The sequence below is a fragment of the Mus musculus genome, chromosome 16 (genome assembly GCF_000001635.26).
Source record: "Mus musculus strain C57BL/6J chromosome 16, GRCm38.p6 C57BL/6J".
NCBI classification, from domain to species: Eukaryota; Metazoa; Chordata; class Mammalia; order Rodentia; family Muridae; genus Mus; species Mus musculus.
The window spans coordinates 23,340,337-23,360,862 of NC_000082.6; the positions used below are offsets into that span (position 1 = coordinate 23,340,337).

Sequence of the window (20,526 nt, forward strand, 5' to 3'; positions counted from 1 at the left end):
AAATCTGGGTAAGAAGAGTGCAACAAACAACAAGTTCAAGGCCACCCTGGGCCACACAGTCAAAACCTTGCTTCAAAAAAAATGGAACAAGATGGGGCTGGAGGGATGGCTCCGTGGTTAAGAACACTGTCTGCTCTTCCAGAGGACCTAGGTTCAATTCCCAGCACCCATGTGGCAGCTCACAATTGTCTAGTTCCAGGGGATCTAGGGACATCTTCACACAACTTATATGCAGGCAAAATACCAATGCACATTAAAAAACAAAATTGAAAAATGCAACAAAGCAAAAAAAAAAAATTTTTTTTTGTGTGTATGTGAAAAAGTCCCGTGGAGGAGACAGCCACTGAAGATAAACTGCTGTGTGGTTCACTTAGCAGAGAGGAGGTAGCAGTCACCACTGATAGATAGAGATTGTAAGTGGAAAGCTGGTTTTCAAGTCCTAGGGAACAGAAAGAATGGGGTATAGCGATGAATGGCTACTGTGTTTAAGTTTATAAAGGGTAAACAGTCCTGGAGGTGGATTGTTTTGCTAATTACACACACACACACACACACACACACACACACACACACACACACACACACGGCTGTCCTTAATGCTACTGAGCTTGGTACTTTAAAATGCCTAAAGTGTGGTTATGTTATATATATTTTAATTAAGTAAATGGTGGTTGGTTTTGTTTTGTTTTGTTTTGTTTTTGGTGGTGGTGCGGGGGGGGGGGGATCATCTGATAGAGGGGGACACGGAATATACTAGAGGGCGACACATGGTTACCCAGACTGAAGGAGCCCCCCCCTTCCCCACCCAGTGGAAGACCACCAGCAGGAGAATTTCCCAGGGAACCCCATAGGAAGCTGCTAGGGGTTAGCCTAGGAGGTGTGTGGGGGGTGTTAGCTTAGGAGGCTGGGAAGCTCTGATAGTGTCACTGAGAAGTGTGGGGAACTGGAACTAGTGACTGTGAGAGGGGAGCAGGGCTCACTGCTCTCTTCCCAATTGGACTGTGTTTGTTCCAGCCTCCTCCATCCCCTGTCTTTGTGGCAGAGGCTAGCACAGGACACACCTGGATTGTGACAAAGCCACAGAAACAAACTGGTGCCTTTGTCATTAAGAAAATGGCTTTTTATAGAAACCAGTGTCATACATACCTCAAAGTTTTGGTTTAGCTGACCTATTTGTGACCCAGGCTGGTGTGGTAAGATTCAGCATAAAAATGGCCTATACTTAGAGCCACTTTTAACTGTAAGTTTGAGATGGTTTCTATGAGACCCAACCTGCTGTTCTTAGGCGGACCTGAAAAAAGAGGGGCCGGGACAAGAAAGAATGGTGGCTTCCTAAGAAGCAACTGGAAAGTAAGCTAAGCATCACGGAGAGTGAATGAATGGGACTGGAGTTGGTATTGGATATGGGCCGATGTACCCACAGTACCTGGAACCCCCAAAGCAGTTTCTGTGGTTTTGTCTTGCGCACCCTGACTCGCCAGCAAGAACAACGCTGCAACAGGATCCTTCCGCACATGTTTATTGGGAGAGCTTGATTGCAGAGGCGAAGTGACCCAAGCCCAGAACTGGTGCTGCTTATATAGGCCTAGGAGAGGCGTGTCTCATACCTGGATTGGTTGTGCTTGGGTTATGCTTACCACCTCATTTGCATGCCTACATCTGATTGGTTAACTTGTCTCTTATCTGATTGGTTAACTTGTCTCTCATCTGATTGGTTAACTTGTCTCTCATCTGATTGGTTAACTTGTCTCTCATCTGATTGGTTAATTTTGGTTAATTCTCAAAACTTCATCTTGGAAAAAAAAAAAAAAAAAACTTTACTGCCTATGTATGCGTGGTGGCCAGCGGAAGCCAGCGCCACCCTGCAACGGCACATGTGGCTTCCCACAGTTTTGTTTGTTTTTGATAGTTTTACAGAGTTGGAAACTAAGCCCCGGGTTCAGCATGTGGTAGGAAGTGACCAGCATAGCCATCCTCCAGCCTCGATGGCTCCCTTTAAGTTCCGTATAGACAGGTGTTGGCTGGACCAGGAGTGTCTCCATCATGTGTAAACACAGCTAAAGTGAATAAATGATGTTTCCTTTTGCGGATTGTTTCAATGTCTACCTTTTAAAATTATTTTTACAAAGTAACAGGTTTGCTTATGGAGGTTTTGTAAATACTTTGTTGACCCTTTCACCACTCCTGACACCTCCCATGTCTCTACCTCCCAGCCCCACCCTGCTTAAGCCTGTCTACACCTGGCCCTCCCACTTCTACTTCATACCCTGTGTATTCTACCACCTTTTTCTCTCCTTTCCTTCAAATCATGGTTTTTCTCCCTCCTGTGATCCCCTTTCTGGTTCCCTGGCCTTGATATTCACTCTCTCTCACAGAAACGGACACAGAACCTTTAGCGGCTAAGGTGAGGACTACCACGTTTGTCTTTCAGAGCCTGGGTTTGCTTCGCTTAAGACACTATCCAGTTCCTACATTTTCCAGTGAATTACATGATTTTTTTTTTTCAGCTGAATAAAGTTCTAGTGTGTACATACAATGTGTGGTAACATTTCTACTATCTGCTCATCGGCATAGTGTCCTTGCCCTGAACGTTGACGATAAGCAGCAATGGATGCGAATGAGCGAGTACTGGTTGTAGCTATAGAGTTCTTTGGGCATGTGTCCAGGAATGGTGCCGCAGGCTCATACAGTAATTCTGGCTCTACTTTTAGCTTCTCAACGAACGTCCACACTGATTTCCATAGTTGCTATTTTAGTTCTCACCAACAGTGAACAAGGGATCCCCTCCCCAGCACAAGTATTGCTTGTGACTTGTTTCCTTGATGGTAGCCATTCTGACTGCGTGTCTTAGTTACTGTTTAATCGCTATGAAGAAACACCACAACCAAGACAAACTTATAAAAGAAAGCATTTCATAGAGGACTTGTTTACAATGTTGGCAGGTTAATTCATGATTATCATGGTGGGGAGCATAGCTGAATAGACAGGCAGGCATGGTGCTGGAGGCAGGTTGCGGGTGAAGAGAGCTTGGACCAGGTGTGGGCTTTTGGAACCTCAAATCCCTCCTCCAGCAATGCACACACCTCCCCCAACAAGGCCACACCTCCTAATCCTTCCCAAACAATTCCACCACCTGGGAACCAAACATTGAAACATATGAGTCTATGGGGCCCTACTACACTAGGGTAAAGTGGAAATATAAAGCAATTTTAATAATTTTAATTTGTGTTTTTCAGAACTTGAGATGTTGGACACTTTAAAAAATATGTAATGGCCAATAATAATATAATAATAATTGTTTTTACTATGGCTTTAGTAATACAATTAGAAAGAAGATAGACTACTACATCACGCCTTGATTACCCCCGTCCCCCAGGATTGCTTTGCCTATCTAAGTTATTTTGTGCTTCCAAATGAATGCTAAAATTGGCTTTAGAATAATTCTAAAACTGTTTTTAGAGTATTTCTAAAATTAATTCTGTTTCCATGAAAAATGAGACTAGATTTGATAAGGGTTGCATTAAATCATAAGATGGCTATTCTCCTGAAAACTCCTTTCAGTTCAATAACTGATTTAATGTTTTGTATTTCATCAATATTAATCCTTTGTCAGATATAGAGCGCATGCGTGTGCATGCACACACACATCTATATACATGTATGTGTGCGTGTATGTGTGTGTGTGTATATAATTTCTCCTTTTGTATAGGCTGCCTTTTCACTTAGTTAACTGCTTCCTTAGCTGTATAGAAGCTTTTAATTTTGGTAGGTCCCATTTGTCAACTATTGGCTTATTGCCTGAATGACTGGAATATAGGTTCAAGAAGTCCTTGCCTGTGCCTGTGTTTCAAAGTGTTTTCTCTTTGGCTGACTCCGATTTCTGGTGTATAAGTCCAGTCTCCGACCCACTTGATCTTTGTACAGTATAAGAGCTAAGGACCTAGTTTCATTCTGCTGCGTGTAAAAACCCAGTGTTCCCAGTACCATTTGTTAATAGGAGGCTGTCTTTTCTCCAGTGAATATTTTTGGCATCTCTGTCAAAAGCCAGGAGACTGTACCTGTGCCTTCTGTTCTGTGTCATTGATCCACATTACTGTCTGTACCAATACAGTGCAATTGTTTTTACTATGGCTTTAGTAATACAATTAGAAAGAAGATAGACTAGTACATCACGCCTTGATCCCCCCAACCCCAGGATTGCTTTGCCTAGCCAAGTTATTTTGTGCTTCCAAATGAATGCTAAAATTGGTTTTAGAATAATTCTAAAACTGTTTTTAGAATACTTCTAAAATTAATTCTATTTCCATGAAGAATGAGACTAGAAATTTGATAAGGGTTGCATTAAATCATAAGATGGCTATTTTCACAATAATGATTTCTCCACATCATAGTGTGGGAGGTCTTCTTGTATTCTTCAATTTCTCTTGAGTGCTTTAATGCTTTCATCGTCAAAGTCTTCCACTTACTTGGTTAAGCTTATTCCAAGTATTATTGTCATTTGTCATTATTATTACTATTAATTTTTCATGTGTATGAGAGTTACTTGGATACATACAAGAGCATCATATGCATGCCTGGTACCTGAGGAGGCCAGAAGAGAAAAGGAGTCACTGCCTGGAACAGGCAGTTGTGAGTTGTCAAGAGAGTACTGGAAACGGAACCCCAACTCTCTGCAAGAGCAACAAGTGCTCTTAACTGCTGAGCCATTTCTCTAGCCGCCACCACTACCACCACCACCACCATCATCATCATCACTGGAATTGCACATGGGATTGTCTCTCCCATTTCTTCCTCACTATGTTTGTTATCGCTGTGTAAGAGGACCACTTAACTTGAATCCTGTTGCTTTGCTCAAACTGCTGATCAGTTCTAAGACTTTTCTGTTGAAGTCTGAGCCCCCCCCCATTATAGAATCTTATCATTTGCAAGTAGAGATATTTTGCTTTCTTCATTTTTAAATGTGTATCCCTCTTACTTGGTTATCTTACTGCTCTGATTGAGATTTCCAACACTTTATTGAATAAGAGTAGGAAGTGGACATTCTTATCTTGGTCCTGATTTTAGTGCTAGTACATTGTGTTTTCCCATTTTTATAGTATTGGTGTATAGTTTCTGTCTCTCTGTCTCTCTCTGACACACACACACACACGTGCGCACACACAAAGCTCTGATTATGTTGAGATATGTTCATTCCTTCAGTGCTGAATTTCCTAAAGACTTGGTCAGTGCATGAAACACTGCTTTTACCTCAAAGGAGACCATCCGTAAATTTCTTCTTGGGCCAGTATGAGTGACCATAGTCTAGGAACAAATTTCATATTCACGTGTGGAAATGGTTTCATAAAGTTTGTATAGTACCAGGAGAAAGAAAGTCATAAATCCACATGTTTTTCAGTACATTGCTAAAATATCACATAGGCAGGTGTCTTAGGGTTCCCATGACTTTGAAGAGACACGGTGCATGATGACCAAGGCAAGTTTTATAAAGGACAACATTTAATTGGGACTAGCTTACAGGTTTAGAGGTTCTGTCCATTATCATTAAGGTGGGAGCATGACAGTGTCTAGGCAGGCATGGTGCAGGAGGAGATGGGAGTTCAACATCTTGTTCTAGGCAGCCAGGAGAAGACTGGTATTTGATGACAGAGTAAGATCTATTCACAGAGGGAACTGGTCCATTGTCTCCAGTTTCCTGGAAGACTTTGTATAGAATTATTATTTTGTTCTTGTAGAAAGCTTTCCTGCAATAAGCTCAATTTATATATGGCATATCGTCTTTGATATATGGCATATCTTTTTGTCTGAGCACTGGGAGGTGTCTTTTAAAGAATGTGCATATTTCTTCTAAGTTACTTAAGTAACTGGAGTGAAGTTGTTCCTAATAGTTCCTCATTGTCGTAGTGTCCATAGAGTCTCTAGGGATGCCAGTTCCATTGTGGTGATTCAAATGGTTATTGGAAATCATGGAGACTTAGGAGATAGAAAACTGTTGCTGAATTTCACTTGTTCCTACTGACTACTCTCTGCCTGAGAGACTGTGAAGAGTCCAGGAGTTCAGAAGCCAACAACAGTAAAAGAGAACTATCAGTTTTCTACCTAGGGTCTTACCCTACCATTTCACTGTACAAGCGTGGGAAGGATGGCGGAGGCGAAAGGCAGCTTGTACAAATTGCATCAAAAGTAGCAACAGAACCTGCATAGGGCACAGCCCCTCTGACAGCTGGTCCAAAGCTCTCCCCTGGCTTTCTAAGGACTCCTCCTTGTGTCTGGTCTTCTCATCCCCTTTACCTTGGTTATCACTTTCCTTATTTCTTAGCTCGTACCTTCGTCATTTCGTGCCCTACTATATCAAAGGGCTATGAATAACCTTAGGAGACGTTCAGTTGACGCCAGGTGAGGTTATGTTTCTGTGTTCTCCTCGCTGAAACTGAAAGCAGCCCAAAGTGAAAGGGTTAATTTTGACTCCGTTCAGAGAAATGTAGCCCATCCTAGCAGAGAGAGCACTGTGGCAGGAATGGCTCAGTCCCTGCCAGTGACCAGAAGCAGATTGGAGAGCCAGTCCTCAGCCTGCTTTCTCAAGTTCCTCAGCCGCATTTAGAGTGAGTTTCCTCTTCAGTTAAAAGTGGCTGGAAACTCCCTCAAGGACATACAAAAGGATGTATCTCTTTAAAATGTCCTGTTTCTGTCAAGCCAGTGAAGTTCCCCCTTGACTACCCAGAAGTACAAGCTGCCAGATAACCTTCTGCTCACCCAAGGACTGGCTCTAGATTCCTTCTGTTTACTTTAACACTTTATGAAACTTGGAGATATTACAAGACTATCTCAAACAAAGAGTGTGTATGCTGTTATCCAGACTCAGTTATGAACAGCAATTTATGCCATTTGCTATGTAGTCTGATCTTTTATCGTATTTTGTTTGACTGACTAATTTAATTTGATTTTTCAAGACAGAATTTTCCTGTGTATATAGCCCAGGCTAGACTCAAGCTCACTCTCCTCCTGCCTCGGACTCTTCGGAAGAGTATCAACATGTTGAACATGTGATAGATACCACGCCCTAAATACTTGGGCGTGTGCTGTAGGAAAGCCCAGGTTCATATTTCCTTTTGGGTGCTAACTCAGACACAGATCCTGCATTCTGTAGCTTTGTCCCTTTAACCCCATTTAATGTAAATATATTCAAAGTTCCTTTTAATATTTTAGCATATTTACATTTTGAAAAATTATAGTTGTTTTTTTTTTTTAAATCTTACTTGGGTTTTTCCATTGTTCCCTCAGTATTAGATTAGTTTCATGTGTTCCTGCATGGAAAGTTACATAAACCACATAAGTTGTTGCCTGTGAGGGGTCTCTTGTGACCACCAAGGCCAGCCAGAAACTCAGTTCCTCGTGACTCGGGAACTGGTGATGGTTCAGACTTCAGGTGTCTGACACCAGGTAGTTCTAGGCATATTTAAGTACAGCCCTCAAATCCTGTGTGTATAACAAAGCTTAAAATATGATTGCATCGGAACCCTTGTAAAGTACAAGCGGCATCTTGCATAAAGATAGGTTCTATAGATTAACCAAGGAAGCAGGCTCAAGGGAGGCAAGCTCATGATGACGGGCCTGGGGGAGGACAACGCAATGGTTTAAGATAAACGTAAGGGCCAGGGATTGGGCAGTGCAGCCTGGGCATGCAGATAACACAGATAGTGAGTCTACCTCTATGGTCACTATGTTCGTTCCCAGCCTTCAAGATGGAAACAGTTCTACATCTCTCCCTTTGCAGAGACAGCCCTGTGTGTTTAACATTCCTGGCTTCCCTGTGTTTATCTGTGAGCACAGGGACCTACATGCCTCTTACAGTTCCCCTGAAATAACACACAATAAGGAGACTGTGTCCATCTATTGTATCCAACAATCACTATTTAATTACTCCCCTCACCCCCTCTCCGTAAGTGACCTCTTTAATACGTGTTGTTATATTCTGTTCATCAATATTTCTTTCTCTACTTAACATTAATAGATTACTTTTGTCCAAAACTATCTTTGCTTCACCTTGTGGCAACTCTTTCCGCACTCTGGGATCAACACTCAGAATCCCATTAGAGCAAGGCTTCTTCTTCTTTTTAATTGAAAAATACTTTTTTTTTCTGTTATTAAACTGTTATGCTTCTGTAAGAGCATAACTTACATAAAAGCTTTGTTGTTTCAGCAAAAGTGCTGTAGATTGTAGCACACAGTGGGTTTTACATCTGAGCCTAGGTTTGGGTCTGGGTCTGGGTCTGGGTCTAGGTCTAGGCAGTTTGTGATTGCTTTCCATGGTAGCCCATACTGCAAAAGGTTTTGTATTTGGCCCTATGGCGGCAGGGAGGTCCTGTAATACAAAACGAGTGCGAAACACCTGAGGTTCCTTGGGCATTTGCTTTCGAGTTATTTTGTGGTTGTTGTGCATTCTGGAACCTTTCCTATTGCTACACACCCACGGTTATACACAAATCCATGTAAGGTTGTGACAGACAGGTTAAGAAACGGGTTATTACAGTCCAAACAAAACAGTTTGTGCCCGCCATCCCTCCCTTCCTCCTTCCCTTCCTTCTTTTGGTAAGGACTCAAAGATTGTTATTTTTTTTCAGTGGCTTGTAATTCATTACTGTTCTTAATTCCTTTTGTTGCAAATTATTCCAGATCTGGCCAGTGGTGGCTTCTTTAAATCTGTTTTTCTTTTCCCCTTGTGATGTACACACCCTCACATTTCTTCCTTTTCTTTTTATAGCACTTTTGTGTTTTGTGCTTTCTGGTCTAGTGACATGTTCCAGGGCATTTGCTGGGCTTTGAGTCCCCACCATTATTCATGTGGTTGTAAATGAACAGATGGGATGGTCTGAGCCAGAGATAAATTCCTTGGTAAATGCTATCCAGTGAAGAGTGGGAGGCAGGCAGGTAGTGCATACCTGGAATCCCAGCTATGTGAGGCAGGCAGGATCACTTGAGCCTAGAAATTCAAGTCCAGCACAGGAAACACAGTGAGTCCTTGCCTCTAAATAAGAAGTATACGAGTTGACTCTGTTTGCCTAAGGGTCTACAGTGGAAGACAGTGGGACGAAAGCCTGGTCAGTTACCCCAAATGACTAACCAGACACTGTTCAGGCAAGGATTCTCCCAAAGTGGTTTTTCCTCCTTGCTATATGAAAGCCAAGTGTAGCTGCCCCGGGGCCCTGTTAATGCGCTCCTTATGCCGCACACTAATAAATGGACTCACCTGAAGTGAGGTTCACTCTACCGTGAAATATAAAGACCCAGGAACTCCCTGCTTCAGTCTCTTGGCTCTAGAGGTCTCACTCTGGACACACTGGGCTGTGACTGTTTGCCTGACCAGAACCTATGAGAAAACGTGTTGTCTAGAGCAGAGCCGAGTCCTGAATGCAGGAAACAGCTAATGGTTTGATTCCCATATGAAGAATTGAAGGCGTTGTTCAGGGGCACCAAACGTTGAGAAAACGGACTTTCCTCGTGTTGTCTTGTTTGCACAGGGACTGACTAGTGGTTTTCTTCTGTTCCCTTTAAACTCATAGGCTCTTTTTTAGTGAAAAGTGGTCCCAGAAACCATTGTCTGACACTGCTGTGCTCACTCCTGACAGAGAAGCATTGATTCTCCATCTTTTGAGCAGGTAGAGCTAAGGAATATATACATACTTACATTCACCTCAAACAGTATATACACATATATACATGTTCATACACATATATACATGTGACAATATATATATAGACTTATTTATAAACATATTTATAGGTATTTGTATGTATATGTTTACATGTACTAAATATTTATATGTATATGTTTATATGTATATATAGTATACATATATTTATACATGTTTATATACATACACAGAGGTATGGATATACGTATGCATACACATGCATGCCTCTATCTCACAGCTTCAAGCACTTAGATCTCTTCTTTGATGTTCAGATGTATCTTCACGTCTATTACTATATCTCACAAAGCATACTCATGCGTGTACACATATGCTCACATAGGATACTTTATTCGGTTCAAACTGCAATAGTAGAATACCACATAATAAAATCCACGGAAGTTTATTTTCTCAAAATCATGGAGACCAGCCCAGGTGATGGTGGCATTGCAGTTGGTTTCTGGTGACAGCCAGCTTCTCACTATGATCTCATTTGGCCTTTCTTCTGGTACACAGAAGAACACTCCAGTGTCTCTTTCTCTGGTGAGAACATCACACTTAGTGAATCAGGGTTCCACCCTATGGCCTCATTTAACCCTCAGTGCTTCTGTAAAGGCCCTGGCTCTAAATACAGACTCACTGTGAATCAGGTTTGCATCATTTCAATATGACAGGGCATGGCCCTACACAAGGGAAAGTATTCAAAGTGTTCTAGGAAGAAAGTGTCCCAACTAGTCAGTGTTAAAAGTCTGGATGGTGGAGTTGTGTGCAATCACAGATGAGTAGTAACTCTGTGTGTGTGTGTGTGTGTGTGTGTTTTCTGTGTATTAGTATTTGCCACTTAACAGTTGGGAGGGCTGCTTTGAGCAGCAACACGTTTCTGCCTGGAATAGCCTTTTTGTGGCAGATGTTCATCAAAGCTCCGTTGCTGTGGGGATGGCTGAGTCTCCTCATCATGGTCTCACCCCTCCCCCACCACAATCCTTTGAACTAGGTCATGCTGCCTTGTCAAATATGTACAGGAGCCTGGTGAAAAGCATTTGCACTTCCATTCATTGGTTGGCACCTTAGGCAAAGCCTGATAGCATGTGGTGTGTGTGTGTGTGTATACTAGACATTTAGACCTAGAGATGGGGAATCAAGTCTATCAAGACCACAGAGGGGTAGCTATGGAAGGGGCAGGCAGGAACTCAGCCTGGCCCTCCCCCCTTCACACATATCCTCATGGGTCTCAGAGATTCTTTCTTTGAACGTCACCTGATGGGAATGGATGTGGAAAGGTTCAGAACTGTGCCATTTGAGGGATGTGGGAGGGGGCACAGTGCTGATTGGTAGCTTGTCCCGTTTCTTTCTGGGAGATTCCAGCCCTGGCTACTTTCTGCTCTCCTACCCAAATCTACCGTTTCTCTCATCTCTCCTGTCTCTTGGAATGCTTTCTCATGCATTTCCTGCAGCTCAGGTGAACGAGTGGTTGCCGTGTGGGTCAGAGGATGCGCTTTCTATAAATTCCTGGCTGTTGTAAGACTGTCATGTGTTCCTGCTGGAGCAGGATGGTCGTCTGGTGGGAGGCTGCCCTTCAGCTTACATCTGTCTCTGCCTCAGACTCAGTCTCTCTGCACTCTGCCTTCTCTCTGGACTTCTCTCTATTCACTGACAAAATGATGCTCCCATCCTTCCTGGAATTACCTGATGTGACACCTTAACCTCAGGCAACAGTCTGTGTTCTCATGGCACTGGACCTTGCTGGTGCCAGTGACAGTAGTGTTTTGACTAGCCATCTAGCCTCTCGAGCTAGATGGAAGACTCATGGTCTGACTCACAGGCTAGTAAGCTGTGTGACTTGGGGAAGGAAGTTCCTTGGCATCTCTGAGCTTATTACAACTTTTCAGAAATGGGCATAGTAATGCCTCCTAGGAACATTGTGAATATTTTTTTGAGATAATGTTTAAAACACTCAGGTTATAGTAAGCATCATTCAATGGCACATTGTTGTTGTTTATTATAAAGGGCAACCTTTGTTTCTCTCGAGGGGTTTCTGAGAACAGTCAAGGCACAGATGGCTGAAAAAGTCTGCAGAAGCCAAAGGAGGCTGCTACTAGCCTGAGGGGGGGGGCAGTGTTAAGGGGTGTGTGTTTGATATCTTAAACTGGTCCTCTCAGTCACTTTTCAAGTTTGTTTTTGCCATATACACCATGCACTTTTGACAAGGGCAACATCATGTCTCGGCTATTCTTTGAGATGAGTGTTTTGATGATTGATCTCATTGTGTGTATGTATGTGTATATGTGTGTGTGTGTATACATATGTCTGTGTGTGTGTTAAAGGGACATAGCTGTCCTCACTCTTAAACCTTTGGGGCTGCTTTTCTTTCCTGTTCACTCATGTCTCAGATTTGATTCTTAAAACAGCTCCTATTTTTTGTTTGCTATTTTTGAGATTACAATCTAATTACAACATTTTCCCTTCCCTCCCTCTAAACCTCCCCATGTACTCCATTAAATCCATGACCTTTTTTCTCTAATGGTTATTGCAGTCTCTCTCACACACACACACACACACACACACACACACACACACACACACACACACACACACACTTATTCCTCAGTGCACTGTTGAGTGTATATGCTGCTACTTGTGTGTATGTTTTCTGGGCTGACCGTTCAGCACTGGACAACCAATCGGTGTGCTCTCTCCTGGGGAGGAACACCCCTCCTGCTCCAGCTTCTCTGGGCTGCCTGGAGTTCTTTCTGTAGGGTCGAAGCCCCTGGGCCTTTCCTGCCCAGGCTGGCATGTTTGCTATGTCTGTGTTCAGCTCAGGTTTGGGCAGTCATGTTGATGAGACTTCATGTGTATAGCTCCTGACATAACTAGGAGACACTCTCACGGCAAACTCCCTGATCCTCTGGCTCTTAAAATCTTCCTGCCCATTCTTTTGCAATGTTCCCTGAGCCTTGGGTGTGGTAGTGTTTTGTAGATGTATCCACTGGGACTGGGCTCCACAACTCTGAATTTTGATTGGTTGTGGTTTTACCTAATGATCTCCATCTGTTACAAAGAGTTCCTCGATGAGGGGTGAGGACTACCCTTATCTGTGGGCGTGAGGACGAACGCTTAGATTGTTGTTAGGGATTATGCAGGGTTAGTAAAGTAGTGCTTATAGAGTCTCCTCCAAGGACCACTACACTACGAGCACTGAGTACTTAGCTAAGTCTCCAGTAACAGGCTTGGCATCCCTCTTGTTGTACTTGTCTTAATTCCGATTAGAGAATTGTTGGTCACGGCCCTGGTCTGTGTGCCATTATTGTACCCAGAGAGTAACTGTGACTTGTTGGCAGTTAACATGGTTCATAGGTATCACCGTGGGACTGTTGGTGGCTAGCTTCCTTTGGAAACATTCGTGGCACCTTCTGTTACTATGAAGGCTAGACCTCCGGGAGGGGGTTGTTCAGGTCACTTTTAGCTCAAGGGGCTGCTGGACTCTGTTTCCGGAGTCCATGGTGTGTTCCGTAAGAACGACTTCCGTTACGCTGCCTCTCAGGTGTAACATCTGAAGATTTGGAGCTAGGAACCTCCAATAAGAAAGAACTTGTGATATTTGTTGTTCTTGGTCTGAATTACCTCACTCAATATGATCTTTTCTAGTTCCATCCATTTGCCTGCCAAGTTGATGGTCTCATTTTTCTTTCCTGCTGAAGAGCATTCCATAGTGTATATGTAACGTTTCTATTATCTGTTCATCAATTGAAGGACATTTGGATTGTTTCAATTTCCTAGCTATTTTGAATAGAGCAGCAATGACCGTGGCTGGGTAGGTATCTGTGGACTAGGATGCTGAGTTCTTTGGGCAGATACAAGGATACAAGGAGTGGTATGGCTGGCTCACGTGGTAGACATAAGAAGAGAGTAGGTATTATTGGTAAAGACAAGCATGGGCCTGGGTCTGTTTTGTATCCAAGTCTTATCTTCCGTCTTCTGCTGCCACACTTTTCTTATTTTGAAATATAATTCAATCAGCAATTCCATGCGTGCAGCCCTTTAAACGTAGATTCTTTTTTAGGATAAATTCCTTAAAGTGAAATTATTGAATCTAAACACAGTTTTTGGTTTAAGGTTTTTTATAATGTTTTATAAATGCATCCCATCAAATACTAGCAGGGATCTAGTATTCTCAGTGTATCTGTAACTGGATCCAAGGTCATCTTTGAAAATGAGCCATTATTTTCTTATTTCTTCTACCTACCTCTGGGCAAGATATATGTCTTAGAGTTTTACTGCTGTGAACTGACACCATGACCAAGGCAACTCTTATGAAGGACATTTACTTGGGACTGGCTTACAGGGTCAGAGGTTCAGTCCATTATCATCATGGCAGGAGCATGGCAGCATCCAGGCAGGCTTGGTACAGGAGGAGCTGGGAGTTCTAAGCTGCTAACAGAATTTTGACTTCCAGGCAGCTAGGAAGAGGATATTAAAGCCCATGGCCACAGTGATATACCTATTTCAACAGGCCCACACTTCCTAATAGTGCCACTCCCTGGGCCAAACATATACAGGCCATCACAATATGGCTGTAGGACTATAGATCTGTACTGTTTCCACTGGGACCCTTTAGACTTGGAGTCTGAAACCCTTTCTAGTCCATGACTGTCAGCTGTTACAAAACATAGTCTACCCTAGCATGGTTCCTTTCTTTCCATTAAAGGTGAGCAATCACCATATGAGATCCTCCTGAGGCTCTAGGCCTCAGTTGCTCCCAACCTGATGATGTACCAGGTGTTATTATGAGTCAGATACACACAGGTAAAAGCTCATGTTATAGCTTTTCTCTTTCTCACCATAGTTAGTCACCACAGAAAAGCGCTTCCTGAAGGACAGTTTGTACACCGAAGGAATCCTGATTCTGTGGGACCCATCTGTGTATCATGCAGACATTCCGCAGGTAAGTGAGTCTCCCATCTGCCCTCAGGTTTCCTCACGCTGCTAGGTTTTTAAACTCACATGTGACTTGAGCCATTCCTAGCTGTTTGAGTTTTAGGCAGCCCACTCCATAGGGACTGGCATACTCAGAATCCCCCCATCCTTGCCAGCGCCTGCGCATGCTTTCCCTGGGAAGTCATGTGCATACTCCAGAGATGGCGCATATTGGGCATGGTGGAGACTAGGTAGGAGATATCCTGGAATAGGATGTTCATCGCTGTACTCCCTCCCGATGAACCTCCATGAGAAATGACAGTAATTACTGTTACCCCATCGATCATGTCGTCACATTTCTGCTCCCCACTTGCAGTGTCTAAAACTCCCCTCATTTTGCTCCTGTAACACTATCCAGAAGTAGGAGGAAGCCTGGTGGCTCCCGTGTTTCAGATGGGAGAGCAGAGCGTGGATGGGAGAACTTACCTATGCTTGGTTACCTAACTCAGTAGCACAGATCTGCAATGTTGATTCTTTTAGGGAAGATGTGAGCCACGGGACTGCTGGATTCTCGGGCCTTCTGGAAGTGTCTGCTCAGTTTTGGTTCTCTATGTAGGTTACACGTAGTAGTGTCTCTTGGCATGGGCAATGGAAGCCTAAGGAGAATGGCTTAGCAGAAGCCACAGAAAGCACTGATCTTGGTATGTTTGGTTCTTACATGCCCACTGATGGCTCTTAGCTGTGGCTATCACCAGTACCCTCACTCCAGTCTGCAGCTTCCCTCTGATCTCAGTTATAACTCGAGTCTGCCTGAGTCAGGTGAAAGACTCTGAGCCCATAGATACAATACTTTGTGCTCCAATTTCCTCTCCATCAACAGTAAGGGTACCTAGGTGTGATGGTCCTGGCTACTGGAAGCTGAGGCAGGAGGATCTCTTGGCACCAGGATCTGAAGGCCAGGCTTGGCCAAATAGTGAGAACTGCTTAAAAACAAACAAATACACACAGACAAACAAACAAACAATAAACAAACAATGGTGCAGAGATACCCTTCAGATGATACAGTTCCCACACTGGATGACTCTGAACTTTTCAAGATCACCATTCCAACAGTCCTATAGTCAGAGACTTTGTTCCAGGCCCCGACTGGAGCACCCACTAAGGGCTGTGATTTGATGATGTTCGTGATCTGCCGCAAGACAAGGCTGATCCTCTGGCAAGAGTGTTTGCGTAAGGTTTCTCTGCTGAGCACACCCCTTCCTTCTGTTTCAGTGGTATCAGAAGCCAGACTACAACTTCTTCGAAACCTATAAGAGTTACCGAAGGCTTCACCCCAGCCAGCCTTTTTACATCCTCAAGCCCCAGATGCCATGGGAACTATGGGACATCATTCAGGAAATCTCTCCAGATCTGATTCAGCCGAATCCCCCATCCTCCGGCATGCTGGGTGAGTGCGTGTGTGGAGAAGACCTGTGATTGTTTGGTAGAGGACTGGCTTTCTTCTTCGGTCTCGTTCATGCACCAGAACAACTTTTCTACTTGTGCACTATACTAAATCTTATCTTACATAAGGTATAATTTTTATTCTTAAGAGGTCTGCTGAGGGAACTTAGTCAGGCATCCAAGGCCACATTCAGTTTGGGCCACAATGAGGAGACTGCCATCCTGTTGTAAGAGAGAAGGCCCCTGGTAGCTGACGGTCAGAGATTTCTATGGAAGAGAGGGGAGCTTGACATGCAGTGATAGTGTAATGGGAGGCACACCCAAAGAGGAGGAAGGGAGGAGATAGGACCTTGGATGGAATAAGCAAGACCCTTGTCTTAGGCTTACAATTCAGAGAGTATGCTAAAGCTTACTAGTCAAGTGATGTTTTAATGCAATATCTTTAAAAATCACAATGCCAGAAATTATAATGAACAACAACAACAACAAAAAGGTTTCATAGGTAACTATGGATAGAAGTGGTAACATTGCTCTGCAGAGTCATGTTGGGAACCTGACACAGACAAAAGTTTATCATACCTCTCCTGGCTTTGTGGATGCTTTAGTTGAAACCATGAGAGAAGCTGGGCTAGCTTGTCTAGATGGGGTCATGTAGGAAACGGGAAGCAGATTTGGGGTGGACTGGGGATAAGGGTACTGAATGCTGGTCAAAGTCTCTCTTCTTAAGCTCTCTCCCTGTCCCTCAGATCTTAATGCCCATCCATCCTTCCCTCCCTTTCTCTTGGGATGGACCACTGGGGCATTCCCATGAATGGACAGGCTGTCTCTGCAGAGGGATGGACACTCCTTCCATGGGCAACTGTAGTGCAAACCTTTAACGAGATGTTTCCAGGGACTCACCACTGTGCAGTTTATCTGTCTACTTCCCATACTAGAGGGCTAACTGTCTTTCACTTATCCTGTGGGTCTGGCATGGTAAAATTTCCCTTAGTAAATGAGCAGCTTAGTTTTCTGCTAGAGGCAGGGATGAAAAGACATAGGGGCCCTTGCAGTACGTCAGCCCCTTTTACCCTCTGCTTCAGCGTTCGGGTAGGTGCATCTGGGCTCTTCCTAGAGCTTTTAGAGCAGCAGTGGTTGGTGTGCTGAGGAACAGACTTCCTGTTGCCCCAGGGCCCTGCTGCTGTCTGCGTTGCCCCTGCCATACCTGTCCCCTCCTAACCACACGCCTCCCCTCTGCTCCCCTCTCTAGGTATCATCATTATGATGACGCTGTGTGACCAAGTTGATATTTACGAGTTCCTCCCATCCAAGCGCAAGACAGATGTGTGCTACTATCACCAGAAGTTCTTTGACAGCGCCTGCACGATGGGTGCCTACCATCCGCTCCTCTTCGAGAAGAATATGGTGAAGCATCTCAATGAGGGAACAGATGAAGACATTTATTTGTTTGGGAAAGCTACCCTGTCTGGCTTCCGGAACAATCGCTGTTGAGCCAGGCATCCTCATCCTTCTCCATAAGTCATTTTATGGCTGCTCTCCTGGTTACCACTGCTTGAAGGAGTGTTTTTATTCAACAGGCCCAGCCTGCTTCTTGCACTCTAGGGAATTTTGTTGGCGAGGGTTCTGGGGCCTCCAGTGTCTGATGGCAAGGAGGCAGACCCAGCCTTCCCTGCAGGCACAGAGTATGGGAGCCCAGATTCTTGCCGTACACATTTCTCCTGACAACATCCTCCTCTCCTTTCACATGAGTAGGGGAAAGAGCCACATTTCTCACCAGGGTTGCCAAAACTAGACTTTGTTTTTTCCAACTGAATGATGTCATCCTAACAAAGGAGCACCTTCCGTGGCTTAAATCTCTCCCTAGGTGGTGATTTCACATCTCCCAGATCATGATTTGTGTCAGATGCAGGGTGGCTTCAGGGAGGGGAGGCAAATAATTGGGACACGGTGGGGAAGCCTACTCAGTTACTCTAGAGTAAAGTTGTTCCCAAGGGTAGTCCCTTTTGATCCTTAATCCTGGGTGCTTATGATCTTGCAAAGGATCTTGGGTAGCTCACTTCCCACTCTCCATGGAGACAGAAGGTACAAAACCTCCCATCTGTCCCCAACCTGATCAGAGTTGAGTAAAAGAGAGAGACACCCAACAGGCAGCTAGAATGCAAACATTCCGTGCGCTCAGTGATTTGGGCTCCTCTCTGAGAGCGTGCTGTCTGTACACCCAGCAGGGGCCAGTTCTACTGTGTTCTTGTTGAGCAAGAGCACTGGGGAAGCTCTTAGAGGAAGAAGAGAAACACACCGTCTTCTTCAGAAGAAGTTTTCACTTTCCCCTTTATCACTGATGTTAGAACATGGAAACCCAAGGTATTTTTGTTAGAAAGTCCCTACCCACATTGGCACCAAGTGCTGCCCCACAGGAGACAGCAGATTAGTCAGATAGGCTGGGGCTCTTTTATTTTATTTTATTGTTTTAGCTGTCTACTCCCTAACCTTCTCCTAATTGCTATCATTACTCTCCCTTACAGCAGGCTTCCCTCCCAAATTACTTTTAATCATTTTCTGTTTTGCAATTACCCCAACTTTCGCTGACCTTATGGGCCCCCCCGCCCCCCATGAAAGGTCTCTCAGGGCATGGGGAATATGGTTTCTGGGACTTAGGTTAGAATCTTAATCATAACTGATTCTCACAAGGGGTGAGGTGTGTGATCACAGATTGCCCTGCTCCCCCTGCAAGGGAGTAGCATTGGTCTCTGGGCAGGGAGGACCCACCCTGTTTGGCAAGCATACTCTCACAAGGATTTTCTGAGACCTCTCTACCTGGTGGGAAACCACAGCAGCCCACTCAGCCCCTGGTGTGGAGTGGTTCAGTGACTTACAGATCAGAATTAATGCTATTGAATCAAGGTCACTGAGACACAGTCTACTGGATTCCCAAGGCTGTGCTCACAGGGCTTCGGTGTTTCGAGCTGCAGACCCACAGTCTCAGAGCTCAGAAACTTGTTTACTGCTGACCCCCTTGCCTTATGCGGGCAATAGAAAGCCCGGAGTGAAAAGCCCTGGCTTTCCAGGTTGACCCCCACTTCCTCACTGTGCCACTTTGTTTCCATATCTGTAAAATGGGGGTGACAATCCTACCTCACAAGGCTGTGTGGGGACCGCAGGAAAACATATATCTGGGCTGTGTGAGGACCACTGGAAAGCACGTGGCTGGGCTGTGTCCACGGTGCATAGGAAGTAGGTACCCTGATGTCTTTCCTTGTTTCCTTATGGAGGGTCACACCCATACTGGGCCTTGCTGCAGGAGAGGGCAGTAGAGAAAAGCAGGGCATCCTTTCTGTTGTGAGGCATCTGCATCATTTGCAACGTGCAGGAGCCTACCTGTCTTGCTGCCTGCACCTCAGGGTGTGCAGAGCATTGGGCTGCTTGGCCGCTGTGGGGGTTAGGTCTAGGGAATTCCTGGCTCATTATAAGGCATCAGGACTGTGGATAGAGTGCCCAGGAAGCTGATGTTCCTTCAAGAGGTCAGCAAGAGGTACATTAGAGATGGAGACTACACTGGGTAGATTCTAGTTTTTAGTTCTTATTAATGTGGGGGAGTAAATTAATAAGTGTAATATGATTCTGATGTCTGTTAGACTTTCTCTGTGCTCTGTAAATGTGGATACTTGAGTAAAGTGGACTACGGAGTGGATGTGGGCGTCACTGTTAGTCTGATGAGGTATTTAGTATTTGCGACAGGTAGTTTAAAATCTGTGACTGAGTGCTATAGGAAAGTGTCTTTCTACGTGGGCACTGACGTCACTAGCCATCTATGCATCCTAAATGCAGGATCCTCTTGATTCCTTCTGCCAATCAAATCTCTCATTGCTCTTGGTTTCCGGGTTTGTGTCAGAAACTTTTAAAACATACCTGTTAATTCTAAATTATCCAAAGATTATGTGCAAATTTTAAAATAAATATCTTTTTCAGAAATCTGCTGCTTCTCTTTATACTTTTCTAAAGGTAATGACTGATTGCCACTTATGTGTCCCAAGGAGACACGTCTGGAAATCGAGTGCCCTGTACTTCAGGAGTCTCTGGCATTGATCTCCCTCTTCAACACTCCAGGAAAAAGTTTATATATTTACTGTGATGGAATCTCAGAGATATTGACAGCTTATTGATTTTTTTTTTGCCCATTCACTCTTGCTAGATACAAGTAACGAAGCTATCATTTATCGCACACCTTAGGAGAAAGGAGAAATAGAATAGGGTAAAGAATAAAAGAAAAGGCTCTTGCTCTGGAGTTCAGGACCCTTACATCAGCGGCTCTTAACCTTCCTTACGCCACAGCCCTTTAATACAGTTCATGATATGATGGCCCTCAACCCTAAAATTATTTTCATTGCTTCTTAATAACTGTAATTTTGCTACCATTATGAATTGTAATGGAAATATATATTTTTGATGGTCTTAGATGACCCCCCTATTAAATGGTCATTTGACC

General features: G+C 44.1%; 1 protein-coding gene across 8 annotated transcripts in view; it reads left to right on the forward strand.

Moving 5' to 3' along the window:
• The window catches only part of St6gal1 (beta galactoside alpha 2,6 sialyltransferase 1), a 135,622-nt gene extending 115,608 nt beyond the window's left edge, over window positions 1-20,014 (forward strand). For 5 of the 8 annotated variants that reach the window (XM_006521876.4, XM_006521873.4, XM_011245848.1 and 2 more), the window contains 3 exons: window positions 14,530-14,628; window positions 15,873-16,047; window positions 17,293-20,012. In XM_006521876.4, the coding sequence (XP_006521939.1) occupies window positions 14,530-14,628; window positions 15,873-16,047; window positions 17,293-17,534 (516 nt within the window). In that variant the 3' untranslated portion in view covers window positions 17,535-20,012. Of the gene's footprint in view, window positions 1-14,529; window positions 14,629-15,872; window positions 16,048-17,292 lie in introns of all 8 variants that reach the window. The other 3 variants (NM_145933.4, NM_001252505.1, NM_001252506.1) reach the window with 1 other exon arrangement.
• Window positions 20,015-20,526: the final 512 nt, after the last annotated feature.